The sequence below is a fragment of the Castor canadensis genome, chromosome 4 (genome assembly GCF_047511655.1).
Source record: "Castor canadensis chromosome 4, mCasCan1.hap1v2, whole genome shotgun sequence".
Lineage (NCBI taxonomy): Eukaryota > Metazoa > Chordata > Mammalia > Rodentia > Castoridae > Castor > Castor canadensis.
In genome coordinates, this window is record NC_133389.1 from 68459616 (window position 1) to 68476758 (window position 17143).

The 17143-nt window shown below is 41.6% G+C and overlaps 1 protein-coding gene across 3 annotated transcripts in view; it reads left to right on the plus strand.

The window, feature by feature from the left end:
• Positions 1 to 7503, plus strand: part of Ppp4r1 (protein phosphatase 4 regulatory subunit 1) — a 77910-nt gene extending 70407 nt beyond the window's left edge. For 2 of the 3 annotated variants that reach the window (XM_074070420.1, XM_074070421.1), the window contains exons 15-20: positions 1013 to 1174; positions 3066 to 3166; positions 4042 to 4162; positions 4259 to 4393; positions 5157 to 5298; positions 6465 to 7503. In XM_074070420.1, coding sequence (XP_073926521.1) covers positions 1013 to 1174; positions 3066 to 3166; positions 4042 to 4162; positions 4259 to 4393; positions 5157 to 5298; positions 6465 to 6628 — 825 coding nt within the window. In that variant the 3' untranslated portion in view covers positions 6629 to 7503. The remainder of the gene's footprint in view (positions 1 to 1012; positions 1175 to 3065; positions 3167 to 4041; positions 4163 to 4258; positions 4394 to 5156; positions 5299 to 6464) is intronic. The other variant, XM_074070422.1, reaches the window with a different exon arrangement.
• The last annotated feature ends 9640 nt before the right edge of the window (positions 7504 to 17143 follow it).

Here is a 17143-nt window from a genome sequence, read left to right on the forward strand (position 1 = left end):
GTATCCCTTGTTCACACACTTGTTAAGTGCTGGCTCTGGGCATGGAACCACAAAGGCCCAGTTTCCATAGAGTGCTTGATCCCTAGTGGTAGGAACCCAGCTACCTGGGGGGAATAGGAAGGCTCAGAGTGGCAGAGTCTGTGTCCCTTTTGTCTGCTCTCATCATCATCAGAACACTTTGCCTTCATTGTTTTGTTTATATGGTACACTTGAGTATACAAGTTTTCTTCAAGTGTGGGAGTGAAACATTGGCTGCAAACTGCTTCCCAGTAGATAAAAAGTTTTAGGTAACAATCTAAAAATTTAAGACAACATGGAGAAAAAAGATGTTTTTAACTTAAAAAGTTTCCTATAAATATAAGACATTTCTCTTGAAGGGTTCTTTTCCAAAAGTTATATGCAAAAGATTTTCCTATTCTCGTTTTTCTTAAATTGTCAGTTGCACACAGACAAGTTGGGTTTTTTTGTTTATTTGCTTTTGTCCAAGATAGTACAGAAACCAAAAGGGAAGAGTAGTGGGGATAATCTGAAATAATCTTCAGTACATGTGAACATTAGCAATTTAGGGCTCTAGCAATCAGAGAATGACAGAACTGTTAATAATTCTCAAACATTATTTTTTCCATAGATGAAATGGAAATAATGTATGTAAGGATTCACAATATCTGCCACACCTTTTTTGTGTGTGTGTGTGTGTGTGGTGCGACTGCAGTTTGAATTTGGGCTTACAAAGCAGGCACTCTGTCGCTTCAGCATGCTTCCAGTCCATTTTGCTCTGGTTATTTTGGACATAGGGGTCTTGTGACTTAGTTGCTTGGACTCACTTCGAATCTTGATCCTCCTGATCTCTGCCTCCCAAGTAGCTAGGATTATAGGCGTGAGCCACCAGTGCCTTGCTTGTCATACCTTTTGACACATAGACATTTAAAACTTTTAATTTTTTTGAGATTAATAATACTCAAAGTACTAGAAACTTTGTGTAACCTTGGTAATGCAGATTTTGTTCCTACAGTGGAAAGTTCGAAGAACTTTGGCATTCTCCATCCATGAGCTTGCAGTTATCCTTGGAGATCAGTTGACAGCTGCAGATCTGGTTCCAATCTTTAATGGATTTTTAAAAGACCTTGATGAAGTCAGGATAGGTGTCCTTAAACACTTGCATGATTTTCTGAAGGTAACTTTTAAATTCTTTTGCATAAAAACATACTAAAATTATACTCTAAACCTAAATCTGTGTGTGTGTGTGTGTGTGTGTGTGTGTATGCATGCATACATGCATGAGAGAGAGAAATAGCAAGGATTTCTGTATGTTACTTTGTAAGGAAATACATAGTTATGAGTTGGTGGTAACATGTGACTTAAGAAATGATCCCATTCTAGTCAATTTTGCTGGTGTCTTTTTAATTTTGTTGTTGTTATTTCAAGATACTTTATTTTCAAAACAGGTCACAACACTAAGCTTTTGGCCCATTCTGCCACTGTACAAGCTACAAATGCTTGCTCAGCAGCTGAGAGGCACTCATTTTAATTTTTTAATTTAAAAATAACTATGCTAGCTAGTACCTGCCAAGGTGGTACACACGTGTGCTTTTCCAGATCATTATACTTTAAGGTATAATGGTAATACATCCAGTCACTAGGATACAGGGTCAAATCATTTCTCTTTAAGAAGCAGCCATTTACTGTGGTTATTAATAAAAAGTTGGAGAAGTAAATTTTTGAGCTCTGTGAATGTCTTTTCCCCAGTACTGTAGCCAGACATGTTCTTGCATGAGTTGGTTTTTATTGTGTGGGTCCTATTTTTATAATTCCCTCTACATTATTAGGTAATATCCCCATGGGATGACAACCCTTCTCTCCCTTCCCCTCTTTGAAAGCTTTTACAGTACGGGAGTGGACTCGAGGATTTTTTATTTTATTCAGTGTAATGCAGCATTCTGTCACTCATTTAAAAATCAGATTTAGGTAATGGGAACCCCTCAAAGCTTCCTCCTTTGTCCTGATTTGTCCCCTCATTTTAAAGCACATCTTTCCTCTCAGGCTCACTTCTCCCCTGCCCAGTGCTCTGGATTCAGCCACTTCTCCAAGGAGCTTTGCTGCTTGTTAGTAGCAGGTGTTGTTGGAAGCCAGGCTGTGTGCCCAGGGAATGCTCGTTGTTCCTAGGGGTCGTTTCTTTTAGGCTTTTTCAGGAGATAGCCAAGAGGTTGTTTTGTTTGCAGTTATTGAGTTCATTTTCCTAAACTTAAATTTATTTTCTAACTGATAAATAAAACATAAAAATTGTACATATTAGTGGGGCACCAAATATACCTGTTACCTCCTTGAATGTTCTTGAACTCCTGTTTATACAAACTACTACTAATCCAATATCACGTCCTTCTCTTTTCTTCATGTCATTTTTTTTTCTCTTATGGTAAAGACTGTTCTGGACATTAATATTATATATTAATAATATTCCTAAAAATATGATTCAAAGGCAAAATCAACTGTGATGGCCAAGATTTCCTTCGGTGCACTCTGTCCTTACTAGAACATGCCCCAGGATGATGTAGTCATAATACCAAGTTCAAGCTTGGTATCAAGCTTGGGTATTTCTCCTACATAAATGTCTTCTAGTTCATGTAGAGTTTGATTTGTTTCTGAGTTTTCCTCTTGTTGACTATAAACCTGTTTTCAAATATTGGATAAGTTCTTCTCATTCAGCACGTATGTGGTAAGCACCTGCTGTATGTCATCATAGTTCCATACACTGACTTCATTTGTGTGATATGAGTAGTGGTAACAAGGATGTCCTGTGAATAAGAGGCTGAGCTCTGCCTAGGATACTGTACCCAGTATTCTGAGATCGGTGATAGGCAGAGATTTTCAAAGAAGATATTGACTCTTGAGGTAAATGGAATTATTCAGGGAAAAATGAGTTCAGTATCCATTTCTAAAATAATTAAATACAGATGACACATTTCTTCTTTAATATAATTAACCATATTTTTATAGTCTTATTTTCAAGCATTCAGATACTGTACCTGTACTTGTTCAATAAAAATATTTTAATTTTGTTACTCCAGCTTCTTCATATTGACAAAAGAAGAGAATATCTTTATCAACTTCAGGAGTTTTTGGTGACAGATAATAGTAGAAATTGGCGCTTTCGAGCTGAACTGGCTGAGTAAGTCCTAACAGCTTATTAGATCATATGTTGGAGAGGTGTCCATTTACTTCAATTCTTCCTTTTCTGCATTCCCTTACTGCCTTGTGCAGATCTAAGCTTCTGTCTGGTGTCCTGTTCTTGGTTCATTTCTTGTACCTCCTGTCTTCCGTGGTGTAGGGTGTGAGCAAATGTAGTCAGCATCCACTGGCCATGGGCTTGTGGCTGTGGACATCACCCGTCTACCATGGCCTTTCATTGTTATTCATGATTCTGGTGACTGGAAAGTGGAAATGGCATGGTGTTGCTTTCTGGCTACATCACAGCATAGTGGAGAAGTGGAAAGGGAATTTGCCTCCATTTGTGAGCAAGGAACAGAAAGATGGGGGCAGGCCAGGTTCACTCTGTATGTGCAGGGGCTGGAGAGGGGATGGTTGCTGGGAATTACACATGCTGGGCAAGTGCTGTGCCCTGAGCAGGGCTCACTCTTAACACAACCCACCCTCCACTGTCTTGGAACTGATCCAGTCCTGTGTAACTGACCATTCCTACCGGCGCAGCAGCATTGATCCGCTCATGAGGTTGAGGCCCCAGGACCTAATTACCTCATACTGAAAGTTCCACCAGTCACAGTGGGCACAAGCTTGCAGGGCAAGCTCTTGGGGAACAAATCACATCGAAACCATAGCGCAATGGATACAGTTCCACAGCTTTTTGCTAGTTACTTCTCCAGGAAAGAGATACTCCTTGAACTTGCAGTGTTCAAATGCATTTCCAGATATTACGAGACTGCTTACTCACTAGTCTGTGTGTGCTTATAAGTATTGAGTACTCAATATTACAAAGTATTGGAATGATTAACCTATTTTAACTGTTTTTGTCATTCATCTTTGTAGGCAGCTGATACTACTTCTAGAATTATATAGTCCCAGAGATGTTTATGACTATTTACGGCCCATTGCTCTAAATCTGTGTGCAGACAAAGTTTCTTCTGTTCGCTGGATTTCCTACAAGCTGGTAGGTTTTAAGCTTTTAAACTATTTGATCAGCAAACTGTCATATAAGATCACAGAACAGAAGAGGTTCCTTACTACTTCCATGTTCCTCCCCTAGGTCAGTGAGATGGTGAAGAAGCTGCACACAGAGACACCCCCAACCTTTGGAGTAGAACTCATCAATGAGCTGGTGGAGAATTTTGGCAGGTGCCCCAAGTGGTCTGGTCGGCAAGCCTTTGTCTTCGTCTGCCAGGTAAGAATGGCTTGAGCACACTTTCTTGCAAAGGTTCTCCTGGAACCATGTTTCTTCTTCCAATTCCTGCCTCTCCTTTCACACCCTCTTCCTTACTGTATAGGAACAGCATTAAGTCTGGCATTTATAGGATCATCTACTTCTCAAAGGTGGGCATCTGTCAGGCTCATCCTCTTGAGCTGGACCTTTCTCTCCCAGTCAGCTGAGTACACCCTAAAGCTGGCATATAACATGCACATATACATACATACATACATACAAACAGGGACCATGCACTCAAGGGCCAGAGCACAGGTTGGAAATTAAGGTATAACCTGACTACTATAGGTCTCTGCAGAGCAGTTTAAAAACTGAATCTGAATCTATGGGGAGTTAACTGCCACTTTAAAAACTTTTATTTATTACTAATTGACACAGAAAAATTGTACATGTTTAGGATTGTATGAAGTTCCAATACATGTAGACATTGTTTAATGCTTATATCAGGGTAAGGATGTCCACTCAAATATTTATCATGTCAAAATCTTTACTTCTATCTGAAATTTATAGTACATCTTCATTATCTGTAGTCACCCTACTGTGCATTAGGACACTAGGACTTATTTCACTTATTTAACTATACCTTAATACCTTTCCTCATTCCAATCATGTCTTTTTTTTCCCCCCAACTGCGTGCAATACTGGTTAAAAGTATCAACTAAGATTTGCACCTTTTGCTAGTTGTACTATAGTTTGCTAGCTAAACAGTTGCTTCTTTCTCCAGACTGTTATTGAGGATGACTGCCTCCCGATGGACCAGTTTGCGGTGCATCTGATGCCACATTTGCTGACCTTAGCGAATGACAGGGTTCCAAATGTTAGAGTGCTGCTTGCAAAAACATTAAGACAAACTCTCCTAGAAAAAGGTAGGTAGGTAGGTGGTGTGCAGGGGTTCATGGACTACACTGATGAGGTAGATACCAAAACAGAACTGAAAAGTCATGAAAATAACTTGGCAGAAGGGTATACTTAAGTTGAAGGTGGTTCTCGGAAGGTCTAGAAGATTAAAGGTTCTCCTAATTAGGACTGTCCTGACTTGGTGAAATGTTTTGTTTTATCTTGGGCATATATCACTTTTGTAACTTAAAATTTATTAATCTTAGCTGGTGGCTCATGCCTATAATCCTAGCTGCACAGGAGACAAAGATCAGGAGGATTGCCGTTCAAAGCCAGCTCTGGGCAAATAGTTCACGGGAACGTATCTCAAAAAAGGCCTCGGGGAGCAGCTCAGGTGAGGCCTGGGGAAACGTGTGGCCCTGAGTTCAAACCCCAGTGCCACAAAAAAAAAAAAAAATCTTAAAAATTTGGACATTTGCACATGACCATGAGAAGCCTTTGCCATTCATCCCATCCCTTGGTGTCTGGCACTGTAGTTTCTCCTCCTCTTCACTCATTAGACAGAAGAGAGGTATTTGTTTTGCAGCAAATGTAAGCTCTGGATTCAGGTTGGCATTGCATCTGCCCTCCCTAACTGGCCTCTGAAATATGGTTGAGTGCATGAACTCATGAATGAAACTCAGAAGCAGCTTTAGTTAACATTAGAGAATAAAAATAAATGAATATTGCTTCTTTTTCTTTGCCATTCATGTAAATTTTTAAAAGAGTGATAAAATAAAAAAGGGAAGACCTTTTTTTAAAAATTTTTAAGTGACAGTGATAGAGTTTATTAGAGGAGTACGCTTTTAGTAGACTGAAAGCGGGTAGTCTTCAGAACAACGATAGGCTTGGTTTTGAGAGTATGCATGTAGTTGGCGTTTAGAAGTGTTTTTCCTTTTACTAAAGTAATAGTTAGAAAGCATATTTTAATTATTATTAGTATAAAATGCCTTAGATGTCATTCAATATCATGATTTCATCTGTCATAAAAACAAAATAAATCTTACAATTCTCTTTATTCCAGGATCTTTTTCTATGACAAATTAGTTTGAATTACTGTTTATGATTAAGCATGGCTTGTATTTATACTTGTAGAAAAATTGTGTTTATAAACATCAAGCTCATCTCATGTACTCTGTGCATGTATCGTTTCCAGAATGTTTCTTAGCCTCTGCCGGCTGTCATCAGGAAGCCGTGGAGCAAACCGTCATGGCGCTTCAGATGGACCGAGACAGCGATGTCAAGTATTTTGCAAGCATCCATCCCACCAGTACCAAAATCTCTGAAGATGCCATGAGCACAGCTTCCTCAACCTACTAGAAAATCTGAACTTTATTGTCCTCCTGCTTCCATGAGAGTTGAGGTTCAACCTCCCCACAAAGATCTGAGACAGCTGTGGGGCTAGAGACCTTCCCACTGACTCATTGCAGGTGCCAGTTGCCTATACCCAATAACCTGGGGTTTTCAGAGTCAAGAAAAAGTACAGTAAACACTATTATCTTATCTTGACTTGAGGGAAAGTAATTTCTCAGAGGATTATAATTGTCACCGAAGCCTTAACTCCCTCGTCTTCCTGACTGAATGAAACTTGAATTGGCAGAGCGTTTTCCTAATGGAAAGGACAAGGTTCCTGGAGACCTGCATTACTTTCTCCTGGTTTTATTTAATGACTGATAAGTGACATTCTTTGACCAGAAGGTGGATATGCACCCAGATATGAAAGACCTTCAGTATTAGCCCGAACTGTTTCCTCCAGGCATGGAGCCTAGTGGGCTCTGTGGCCGCTTAGCCTAGCCTAGCCAGCCATAAGTGTGAATAGTTCTTGACATGTATAAATGGCAAAGGAGATTTTTTTTTTTTTTTTTTAAGATTTCTCCTAAGGGCTTGTTGCTAACACTAAAATAGAATCTGATTTTGACTCTTAAATGCAGCATATTGCTGTACACATTTATAGAATGTTTGCTGAATATCTCTGTTCTGATTTTTTTCATGCTGGTCATGACCCAAAGGAAATTTCTTAGCACATTATTGTATGTCAGGTGTTTTTAACTTGATCATGGTCAGCTCTGAGGTGCAACTTTTTGTTTCCCTACTGTACATACCTGTGACCACTCTGGGAGTGTGCAGTCTTGAATCATGCTGTTAGAACTGTCATGGTACAAGTTCTCTTGTCCAAATAAAATTTATTAATAAGAGCTATAAAGAGAGATACATACATTTTTTATTGTTTTCTAGATGTCTACAAATAAATGCAATTTGCAACCTGTTTTAATGATTTAGTATAAAATGGGGAAACTAGATTAAAAATATTTGTCTTTTAACTAGTTCAGTAGTTTCTCTGGAATCTGCCTGTGTTTGCTGATCCGTTCTGCTCTTGGCAGACAGCAGAGCCTCTTGGAGCTGTTACTGCAGCCTAAGGACCATTGCAACTGGGCAACAACCATGGGTTTGTCCTGAAGCTCCTGCGATGCAGAAAGCATCTCTGAACTTCAGTTTTTTCCTGTGTAAAATGAGATTGGGTGAGAAGACCCTTCATTTGAAGGCTTGTTGTGAAGATCCCTCCACCTGAGTCCCTGTAGGGTTTCACAGTTACTCAGTGGGAGGGGATTCCTCAGTCGGAACAGACGGTTATCTTGAGCCTCGGTGTGAATTCAGAAGACTGCCTACATTAACTACTTCATATATAAACTAGTACTGACAAGTCTTTGGTTTGTTATTATTGCACTATAACCCAGATACCTGCACATTGGGAATATAAATATGAACAAATTTCGCTGGGGAAGATGTTGGAATGCGTGAAGACACACGCAGCTGCCCATAGTGGGTGCTGAGGCAGGGCCCAGGTGGCTGACTGAGTGTTGGCTTCTGAAGGCAGCATGAGAGCAGAGGTTGGGAAGAGGGGCTAGCCTACTCATTTCACTTAGTCTTATTTTTGAGGTGCAGCTTCTCTGCTGTTAATACAAAAATACACTTCTGCCCCTCAGAATTTCAGATGTAAGCTACATTAGAATCCTACATTAACAGCTGCAGGTTTTTGAAGCAGTGACAATGATAACATGATACCTTTAGGAGTAAAGAACCTGAGTCTATAGTGTGAGCAGCTGGAAAATTTAAAATACACAGTTTCCTGCTGCTTCTTGATAGTCTGTTGAGCAATGCCCTCTAGCCACCTTGGGGTGTCACAGTGCTCAGAACCCACTGGAATTTCAGATTTTAGTGTATTGAGTACAGAAAGGCACCTGCATTTTTTAGCTGCTCTAACACGGTACATTCAAGGACTTCCCACTTTGGATAATCTTGTGAAATTTGAAATGAGAAAAAAGGTCATTTCAGCTCCACATTTAGTAGTTGCCATGGTGATATTTCTGGAGTAGGACTAATGCTGCTGGTTGAGGGTGTGGCTTGCTCTTTCCTCAGGTGTGTTCTGGGACCACAGAAGCCCTGACCAGAGCACAGCAGGGACGCTGCTTCCTGTCTAGTACTCAGCCTCTTAGTACCTAGGGTCCGCCAATGGAGAAAACTGGCAGAACCTAGTGAAGGTGAACAGTGGGTTCAGCATCTCACCTCTCCCAGGAGGTGGAAGTAAAAAGCAAAACCATGACTGCTGAGCTTCATTTCATGATGTGAAAAAGTGCAAGTGAATAAAATGACAGCATATAATAAAAGTAGTACATGATATAAAATCACAATAAACACCTTGTAGGTATTTTAATACTGGAAAACTCATCTTACAAGAAGCTCTTATTTAAGTGGCTAAGGAAGAAGAAAGCCATCTTTTTCAGAATTGCCTAGTCTGGCAGTGCGCTTGGTCATGTCTTTCCCCAGAGCCCCTTCCTGACTGGACTCCACCCAGGTCTCTGTGATCTCTGCCGCCCCTCCCCTTGCCTGTGAGAAGTGTGTTGGCAAGCTTTTGTCTTCGGGAAGTTCAGATGGTGTTTTCTGTGTCCCTTGCTAACTGTCTCTATTTCCCAGAAGACCAGACTTCTGGTTTGCTTGCAGGGCTGGTCTGGGGAGTAGCCACCTTTTGCACATTACCTTTTTCCTGAAATCTTGCGAATGTCTGTGGTTTCTGACCACTTTAGCTTCTCTAGAACCCATTGACTCCATATAAAGAGAGCAGCAGTGCCAGTGTGTTAACAAGTGAGGTTGGCAGTTTTTGTCACAGAACATCTGCCTTGGGTGGGTCTTCAGGCTGCTGGGCAGGTAGAGTGGTAGTATAGCCCCGGCTCCTCAATCCTGTTGGTGAAATTCTACTTTTTTTTTTTTTTCAAAAGATTTCACGTGTTACTGAGTCATTCTTAAAGTAATCAAAGAAAAAGATCAGATTCCCAATATAAATTGTTCGACTGTCCAGGCAGTGTTGACACTTCCCACTTGGTGCCAAGATGATCATCGGTCATGATAGAGCATAAATGTGTGTTATCCCACGCAGCTCCTTGCAGACCCAGCTAGGTTCTCCATGTCTCCTCTTAAGAAGTGTACCTGGTTTTGTTACCAGTTTTCATCCGAATCCACTGGGGAATGGGACAATTTTGATTTTGTTTCTTAGTCAGGAATCACTTGCTCTGAAAGTCTTATGAGAAGACCTGGTAAGAAGCTGGGCCAAAAGCTGGTGAGGTCCCACTTTCTATGGGTGGGGGGTGTCTGTGTCCAGGGGGGTGTGGACTGCCAGAAACAGTATGTTGGGGGAGCTGCCATGAGAGTGGCGTGGCTGTGAGCTGACAGGCTGTGGGGAGCTGTCCTCAGCACAGAGCGCTGTTCTATGCAGTGTTCCAGGAGACAGAAGCAGTGAGCAAAGAGACAAGTCAGAGCAGAGAAGTAGCCTCTTCACAATGAATCCTCTCACACCAGAGTGGAAATAAATGTGAAAAAAGCAACTGTGTGCTTTCTGTTGCACTTTTGAATTCCTGCCATAGGCCTTTACAACTGTAACTCAGGCTGGATGCAGCAGAGTGGGGGCCAAGGCTGGGCCCTTCCTCCACGTACTGTGGTGGAGTCTTAAGTGGCCTGGCTGGCTCAGAAGCTGTTCAGTCATGTTCCTCTCTCCTCAGAAGGCCAGATCCTGACTTAGGTGAGGGTGGGGAGGGGGCTGGCTCTCAAACCCCTCTGCCAGAAACTCCAGAACTTCGTGGTTTCTTAAATGTTTTAACCCAGTGGAGGTTTTGGCCTTGAGAAAGATTCAAAATTCCAATGAGGAGGACTTGAAGCAGTAGAGCACCTTCCTAAGAAGCACAAAGCCCAATAATGCCAAAAAGAGAAAGAAAAAACTCCGATGACAAAGTTTTGTTAAAGATATTTTCCATAGTGATGAACTAAGCCAGTTTAATTCATTTGTCCATTTCCTATAGAAAACGAATTCTTTTTAATTTTGTCCCACAGAAATTATTTTCTTCAGGAGTTCTTGGGACTGGGACTGTAGCTCAGTAGAGCTACTTTCCTTGCATGTTGGAGGCCTGGGTTCCATCCCAAGTATCACAAAAAAATTTTCTTCCCTAGAAAATGACAAAAGATCAAGTGATGACCAGGTTTTAGTGTGGTGGTTTGGGTTTATTTATGCCAAGTCATTATTTTTAGGTCAAATTTTGCTGGTTTAAATTTGACAAGATTTGGTATTTTCAGTTTTTAGTCATTTTGCCATATAACTGTTTCACCCTGATCAACTTTATTTAGTGCCTAATGATCCCTATACCTGTTATTAACTGGATACAGAACAATTACTGAGTGGTGTTTTCCAATGTTCCAAGGGAAGATCAGCTTTGTCAAAGATTCCTAAGCTGAGCTCTTGGCAGCCCTGCACATCATCCCTGTCAGGGATTTTTGGTGCCACAGGTTGGTAAGAGAATTAGGTTTCCTAGGACAGGTACTGCCAAAGAGAAGCAGCAGGCAACAAAATCCAAGAGTGTTACAGTTGGGGCCGGTTTATTAATGCAAAGTAAAGTGAAAGCCAAATGGGCATGCCCTCTGGAGGAGGGGTGGGCAATTAAGGAGGATTGCCCTGGGGCCCCAGAACCTCATGCTGCTATTGGGGTCTGCAGGGGGGTGTCAGTCCTGGAGAACTGGGTTGTGTGACATTAGCTGTCAGTGAATGGGCTATTTATCAACTCCTCCCACACGTGGCAGCAAGTGGGGTTAGACTTGCCTAGTCAGGCTGCTATTTTTGTGAGTGCCAGGGGCTACAGGGCAGCAAGACCCACTGTATGTGTGGTTCTGTTAGCATTGCCAGTTAGGATGAGAGTCCTTAGAAAGCTGTTGGTACGATTAGCCTTGGTTCTAAGCCATGTTTCCTCACTACCTACTTTGGCCCCATAAGTCCTTTGGCGCTCCAAATTCCCAGCAGAAGTCCAGGTTTGGCCTGGCACTGAGGAGTGCAAGTGGAACTTCACTCTGCACGGACGCCATAGAAGTCGGGGGCAGAGGAGCAGGGACTTGCGGCAGGCAATGATCTCCAGGCCCGCACAGCTTACTCCAGGGACAACCAGCTGCACCTTCCTGCCAAGGTCAGCAGAGGAGGTGCCACCAGCCTGTCATGGCAGCAAGGCTCCTAGCTAGCTCTTTTGCGTGGCCATTTATTGAAACTTTTCTGCACTTTCTGGTTTTGTTTGGCTTTCCAAAGGAAACCACATGGGACATACTTAAACTAACCACATATTCATTGTTGTGAGTTCCAAACTGAAGGGGATGCTCTTCAGTTTACATGGCAACCCTGCAGCAAACTCAAGGCATGGATTGAAGCCCAGAGTATCTTCCTCCCAGGGACATGTCGGGTGACAGCCAGTAGTACATTGTGCACAGCTGGCCCCAGCCTGTACAGACCTTAGTTTGCCCCCATTAGACTTTTTGTATTGTAAAAATTTCACAAATGCTTGTGTACTTTGAACAAGTTCACTCCCTTCTTTAAGCCCCCTTTTGTCCGCTCCCTATTTTCAAACAGCACCTGGTGAGTTACATTATGCGGTCTTTGTACAGATTCCTCCTCCCTTTTTGCGTTCATGTCCCGTTCTCAGTATTATTGTTACCATTTTAGGCCCAGATTTCACATAAGTGAAAACATGCCATATTTGGCTTTTTGAGCTTGGCTTATTTTGCTCCAATTCCATCCATTTTCCTGCAAACAAAATTTTTTGTTCTTTATCCATTTATCAGTGTTGAGCCCCCTAGGGCAGTTCCAGTTTAGTGATTGTGAACAGTGCTGCAACAGAATAGGTGCAGGGGTCTCCACCCCTCTGGATACCTGCCCAAGAGTGGTACAGCAGGCTCATAAGTTAGGACTATTTTGGATGAACATACTGTTTTCCAGAGGTTATACCAGTTTACACTCCCACTGACAGATGAAGTGGGTTCCTTCCCACCCCGTCCCCATACTTCCCAACATTTCTTGTTTTCTTGATGATAGCCATTCTGACGTGTAAAATGCAATCTCGATGCAGTTTTGGTTTTTTGTGGTTTGAACTCAGGGCCTACACCTTACGCCACTCCACCAGCCCATTTTTGTGATGGGCTTTTTTTCAAGATAAAGTCTCAAGAACTATTTACTCAGGGTGGCTTCAAACTGCAATGCTCCTGATCGCTGCCTCCTGAGTAGCTAGGATTACAGGCGTGAGCCACTAGTGCCCAGCTATCAATGCAGTTTTGACTTTTTCTTTTTTTTTTTGGTAGTGGTGGTACTGGTTGATCTCAGGACCTTGCACTTGCTAGGCAGATGTTATTTTTGAACTAGGGCTCAGCTTTATGCCCAGCCTGGACCGTGATCCTCCTGGCTGTGCTTCCCCCAGTAGCTGAGATGACATGTGCTCACCATTGTGCCTAGCCATTGGTTGAGATGGGGTCTCATGAACATTTTTCTAAGGGTGACCTTAAACCTCAATCCTCCCAATCTCCACCTCCTGAGTAGCTAGGATTACAAACTTCAGCTGCAGGAGCTGATTTGCATTTTCTGTATGGCTAAGGATGGTAAACATTTCTTCATGTGTTCATGACACAAATGTACATCTTCTGAGAACTATTTAATTCACTTGCCCATTAACTGGATTTTTGTTCTTTTGCTCTTTAACTTTTTGAGTTCTTCATATATTCTGATTATCAATCCTTTGCCAGAAAAATAGCTGGGAAAGATTTTCTTCTACTCTGTAAACTTTTTTTCATTCTGGTAGTTGTTTCCTTTTTTGGTGGCACTGGGGTTTGAACTCGGCCTTATGCTTGCTAGGCAGGTGCTCTTACTACTTGAGTACTCTACCAGCCTTTCTTTGTGATGAGTTTTTCAAGATAAAAAATCTACTTGGTCTGGGCTGGCTTTGAACTGCGATCTTCCTGATCTCTGCCTTCTGAGTAGCTAGAATCACAGGTGGGCTTTTTTTTGGATGGAGCTGAGGTTTGAACTCAGGGCTTTGCAGTTGAAAAGCACGTGCTCTACTGCTTCAGCCACACCTCCAGTCCTTTTTGCTGTGTTTATTTTGGAGACAGGATCTCAAGAAATATTTGCTTTGGGCTAGCCTCCAACTGCAATCCTCTTAATGTCAGCCTCGGAAGTAGTTAGGATTACAACAGTGTCCAGCTGGTAGTGGAGTTTGAGCTCAGGTCCTCACACTTGCTAGGCAGGCGCTCTACCACTTGCACCACTCCTGCAGTCCAGATTGTGTGATTTTTGTCCTTGATTCTGTTCATGTGATGTTTATAATAACATTTGATTTGCTTATGTTGAAACATCCCTGCAATGGAACCAATTTGATCATGGTGTGTGATCTTTTTAATGTGTTGAATTTGACTTGTAAGTACTGTATTGAGAATTTCTGCATCTATGTTCATCAAAGAAATTGGCCGACAATTTTTTGTTCTATCCCTACCCAATTTTGGTATCAGGGTAATACTGGCTTCATAGAATGAGTTTGGTAGTGCTCTTTCCCTTTCTATTTCATGGAATTATTTGAGGAGTAAGAGTGTCATTTCTTCTTTAAAGGTCTGGTAGAATCCAGCAATGAACCCATCCAGTCCTGGGCTCTTCTTTGCTGGCAACTATAACTGCCTCAACTTTGTTGCTCATTACAGACCTATTTAAGTGGCTGATACCCTCTTGGATCAATTTAGGCAAGTTATGTGAGTCTACAAATTTCTTTTAGATTTTCCTCTGGATGTTTTTGGTGTTGTGATAGCCGCTTTTTCATCTCTAATTTTGATTTGGGTCTTCCTTTTTTGGTTTGTTTGGCTAAGGGTTTATCACTCTTCTTTATCTTCTCAAAGAACCAACTTTTAGTTTCATTAATTCTTTGTATTGTTTTTTAGACTCTATTTCCATTAATATCTGCCCTAATCTTTATTATTCCTTTTTCTTTTTGGTGGTATTGGGGTTTGAACTCGGCCTCATGCTTGCTAGGCTGCTCTACCACTTGAGTCACTCCCAACAGCACTTTTTTGTGTTGGGTATATTCAAGATAGGATCTCTCAAACTATTTGCCTGGGCTGGATTTGAACTGTGATCCTCCTGACCGCCGCCTCCTGAGTAACTAGGATTACAGACATGAGCCACTGGCGTCCAGCCTTTATTATTTCTTTTCATCTACTTGTTTTGGAATTCGCTTGTTCTTGTTTTCCTTAGGAGTTTGTAGTGCATCATTAGGTTGTGATCTCTGGCTTTTTTGGTGGGACTGGGGTTTTCAATTTAGAGCTTTGCACTTGCAAAGCAGGTGCTCTACCACTTGAGCCACAGTCCATTTTGCTCTGGTTATTTTGGAGATGGAGTCTCTGGAACTATTTGTGCAGACTGGGCTCAAACCTCGATCTTCCCGATCTCAGCTTCCCAAGTAGCTAGGATTACGGGTGCGAGCCACCAGCACCCAGCATTATTTGCTTTTTAATAAACTTTCCTATCAGCATTGCCTTTGCTGTATCCCAAAGGTTCTGGTACATTGTTTTTGTTTTCATTAGATTCTAGGAACTTACTGATCTTCCCCCTCATTTTTTCAATGGCTCACTAGTCATTTAGTAATGTATTGTTCAGGTTCCAAGTATCTGAAAATTTTCTGTGGTGGTTTTTTTTTTTCTGTTGATTTCTAGTTTTATTCCATAGCAGTCTGTAGAATACAAGGGGTTATTTTCAATTTTCTCATATTTGTTAAGACTTCACATTCTAAAATATGATCTAATTTGGAGAAAGCTCCATGGGCTGCTGAGAAGAATATGCATTAGGAGATATGTTATCTTGTTTTCTCATGTTACTTGTGTTTCTATGTGGGGATTTAGTCATCTGGGGCCAAGTTTGGCGTTGGAAGTTTCAATCTCTTGTGCCTTTTTAGTTTGGGATTTCTCAAATATTAAGACTAGGTAGTAGTTGAGTTGTGGTGTATTTTCTTGTCATTAGACTGGCAGTGTGTGACTCAGTAGTCAAACATTGACTCTTAATGCTGACGACATTATTCAGGAAGAAGAAGCTTAGCTGTAGAAGCTATCATGGTGATAACCCACAATCTTGAGGTTACAGCAAATACTAATGAAGTCCAAACACCACTTCTGCTCCTGTATTTAGAGGAATATAGGGGCAAAGGTGAATCTTCATGATCTAGGAAGGTGGCCTAGGTGGGAAGGAGATAGATGAGATAAAACTAATGAATAATACAAGATAAATGGTTTTATAAGTCAGGAAGGAGTGGCTAATAGGGGATAGTGAGAAAGTAGAGTGAGAGAGATTTAAAAGAGCTAATTAATGCTGTGTTGGAAGGAGAGGAAGAAGAGAAATGAAAAAATTCAACAAAAATCCCCAAAAGATCTGGCAATCTGATTAACTTCTAAAAGTGTAGGTAACATAGAATTATGGATAGGGAGACAAAGGTAGAGGAAAATATGAGCAGGGGAGCAGTTCTAATTGTGAAGGGAAGGAAAGTACAAATGGGGGAGAGCAGTAGGAAAGGAAAGATACGGTTTTAAGATTGAATACTGAAAGATGGGTGTTATGGTTTACATATGACTGTAAAGCAAGAAAGGAAGATGAAAAAAGAGAATACAAAGTTACTCTAATCAAATATACAAATAAAATCAATGCAAATAAATAAAAAAATTGAAACAAAAAAAACCAACCAGTGGGGTAAACAAACATTAAAACAATCAGTTTTCAGTTGCTTTCCTGGGCAACTATTTTCTTCCTCCTTAGAGTCCAAAAGTTTCAAACTAGTAGATGGCAATCTAGTATGAGACCTGACTCTGGAATGGTGTCTATTGTTTTCCAGCATAGGGGCAGAGGATCTGGAGATCTGAATACAAACTCCAGGGAAGGCCCTCAACTTCCCCAGTCATACACAGCTCCTACTAAACTTTTAACTTCTCTTTCTCCCAAGACCTTGCCAACTCAGTCTGTCATCTGCTCTGGCAACAGTCCGCTGCTGGGTGGGACAATGGCGAGCTCTGCTTCCCATCCCACTGCTAAGGTGCATGCTGCCATGATTTCTTAGATGCAGCTGTGGCTGGCAGCAGTGCCCCACCTGACCTGAGGTGAGCCTACATTCTTTTCAGTACATCTCGACATCTGACACCCAGTTTTGGTAGACTTACACACAGCTAAGAACAGTCTAGGTGACAGCACTGCAAGTGCCACTTGAACTAAGCACTGGAGCAGAGAGTGCAAGTCTGCAGCCTGCTGGAGCAGGGTGCAGAAAACCATTCTGGAAGATGACATTGAACAGAAGTGAAGAATTAGTTCAGAAACAAACTAGCACTCACCACAAATCTTGCTGTAAGATTTGATAGAATACGTCCTTATGAGTCACGCTAGTCCAGCAGTGGTGAAGTCCGAACACTAGAAAGCAAGTATTCAAAACGATGCGGGCTTAGAGAGCCAGGAATGTAACGGCA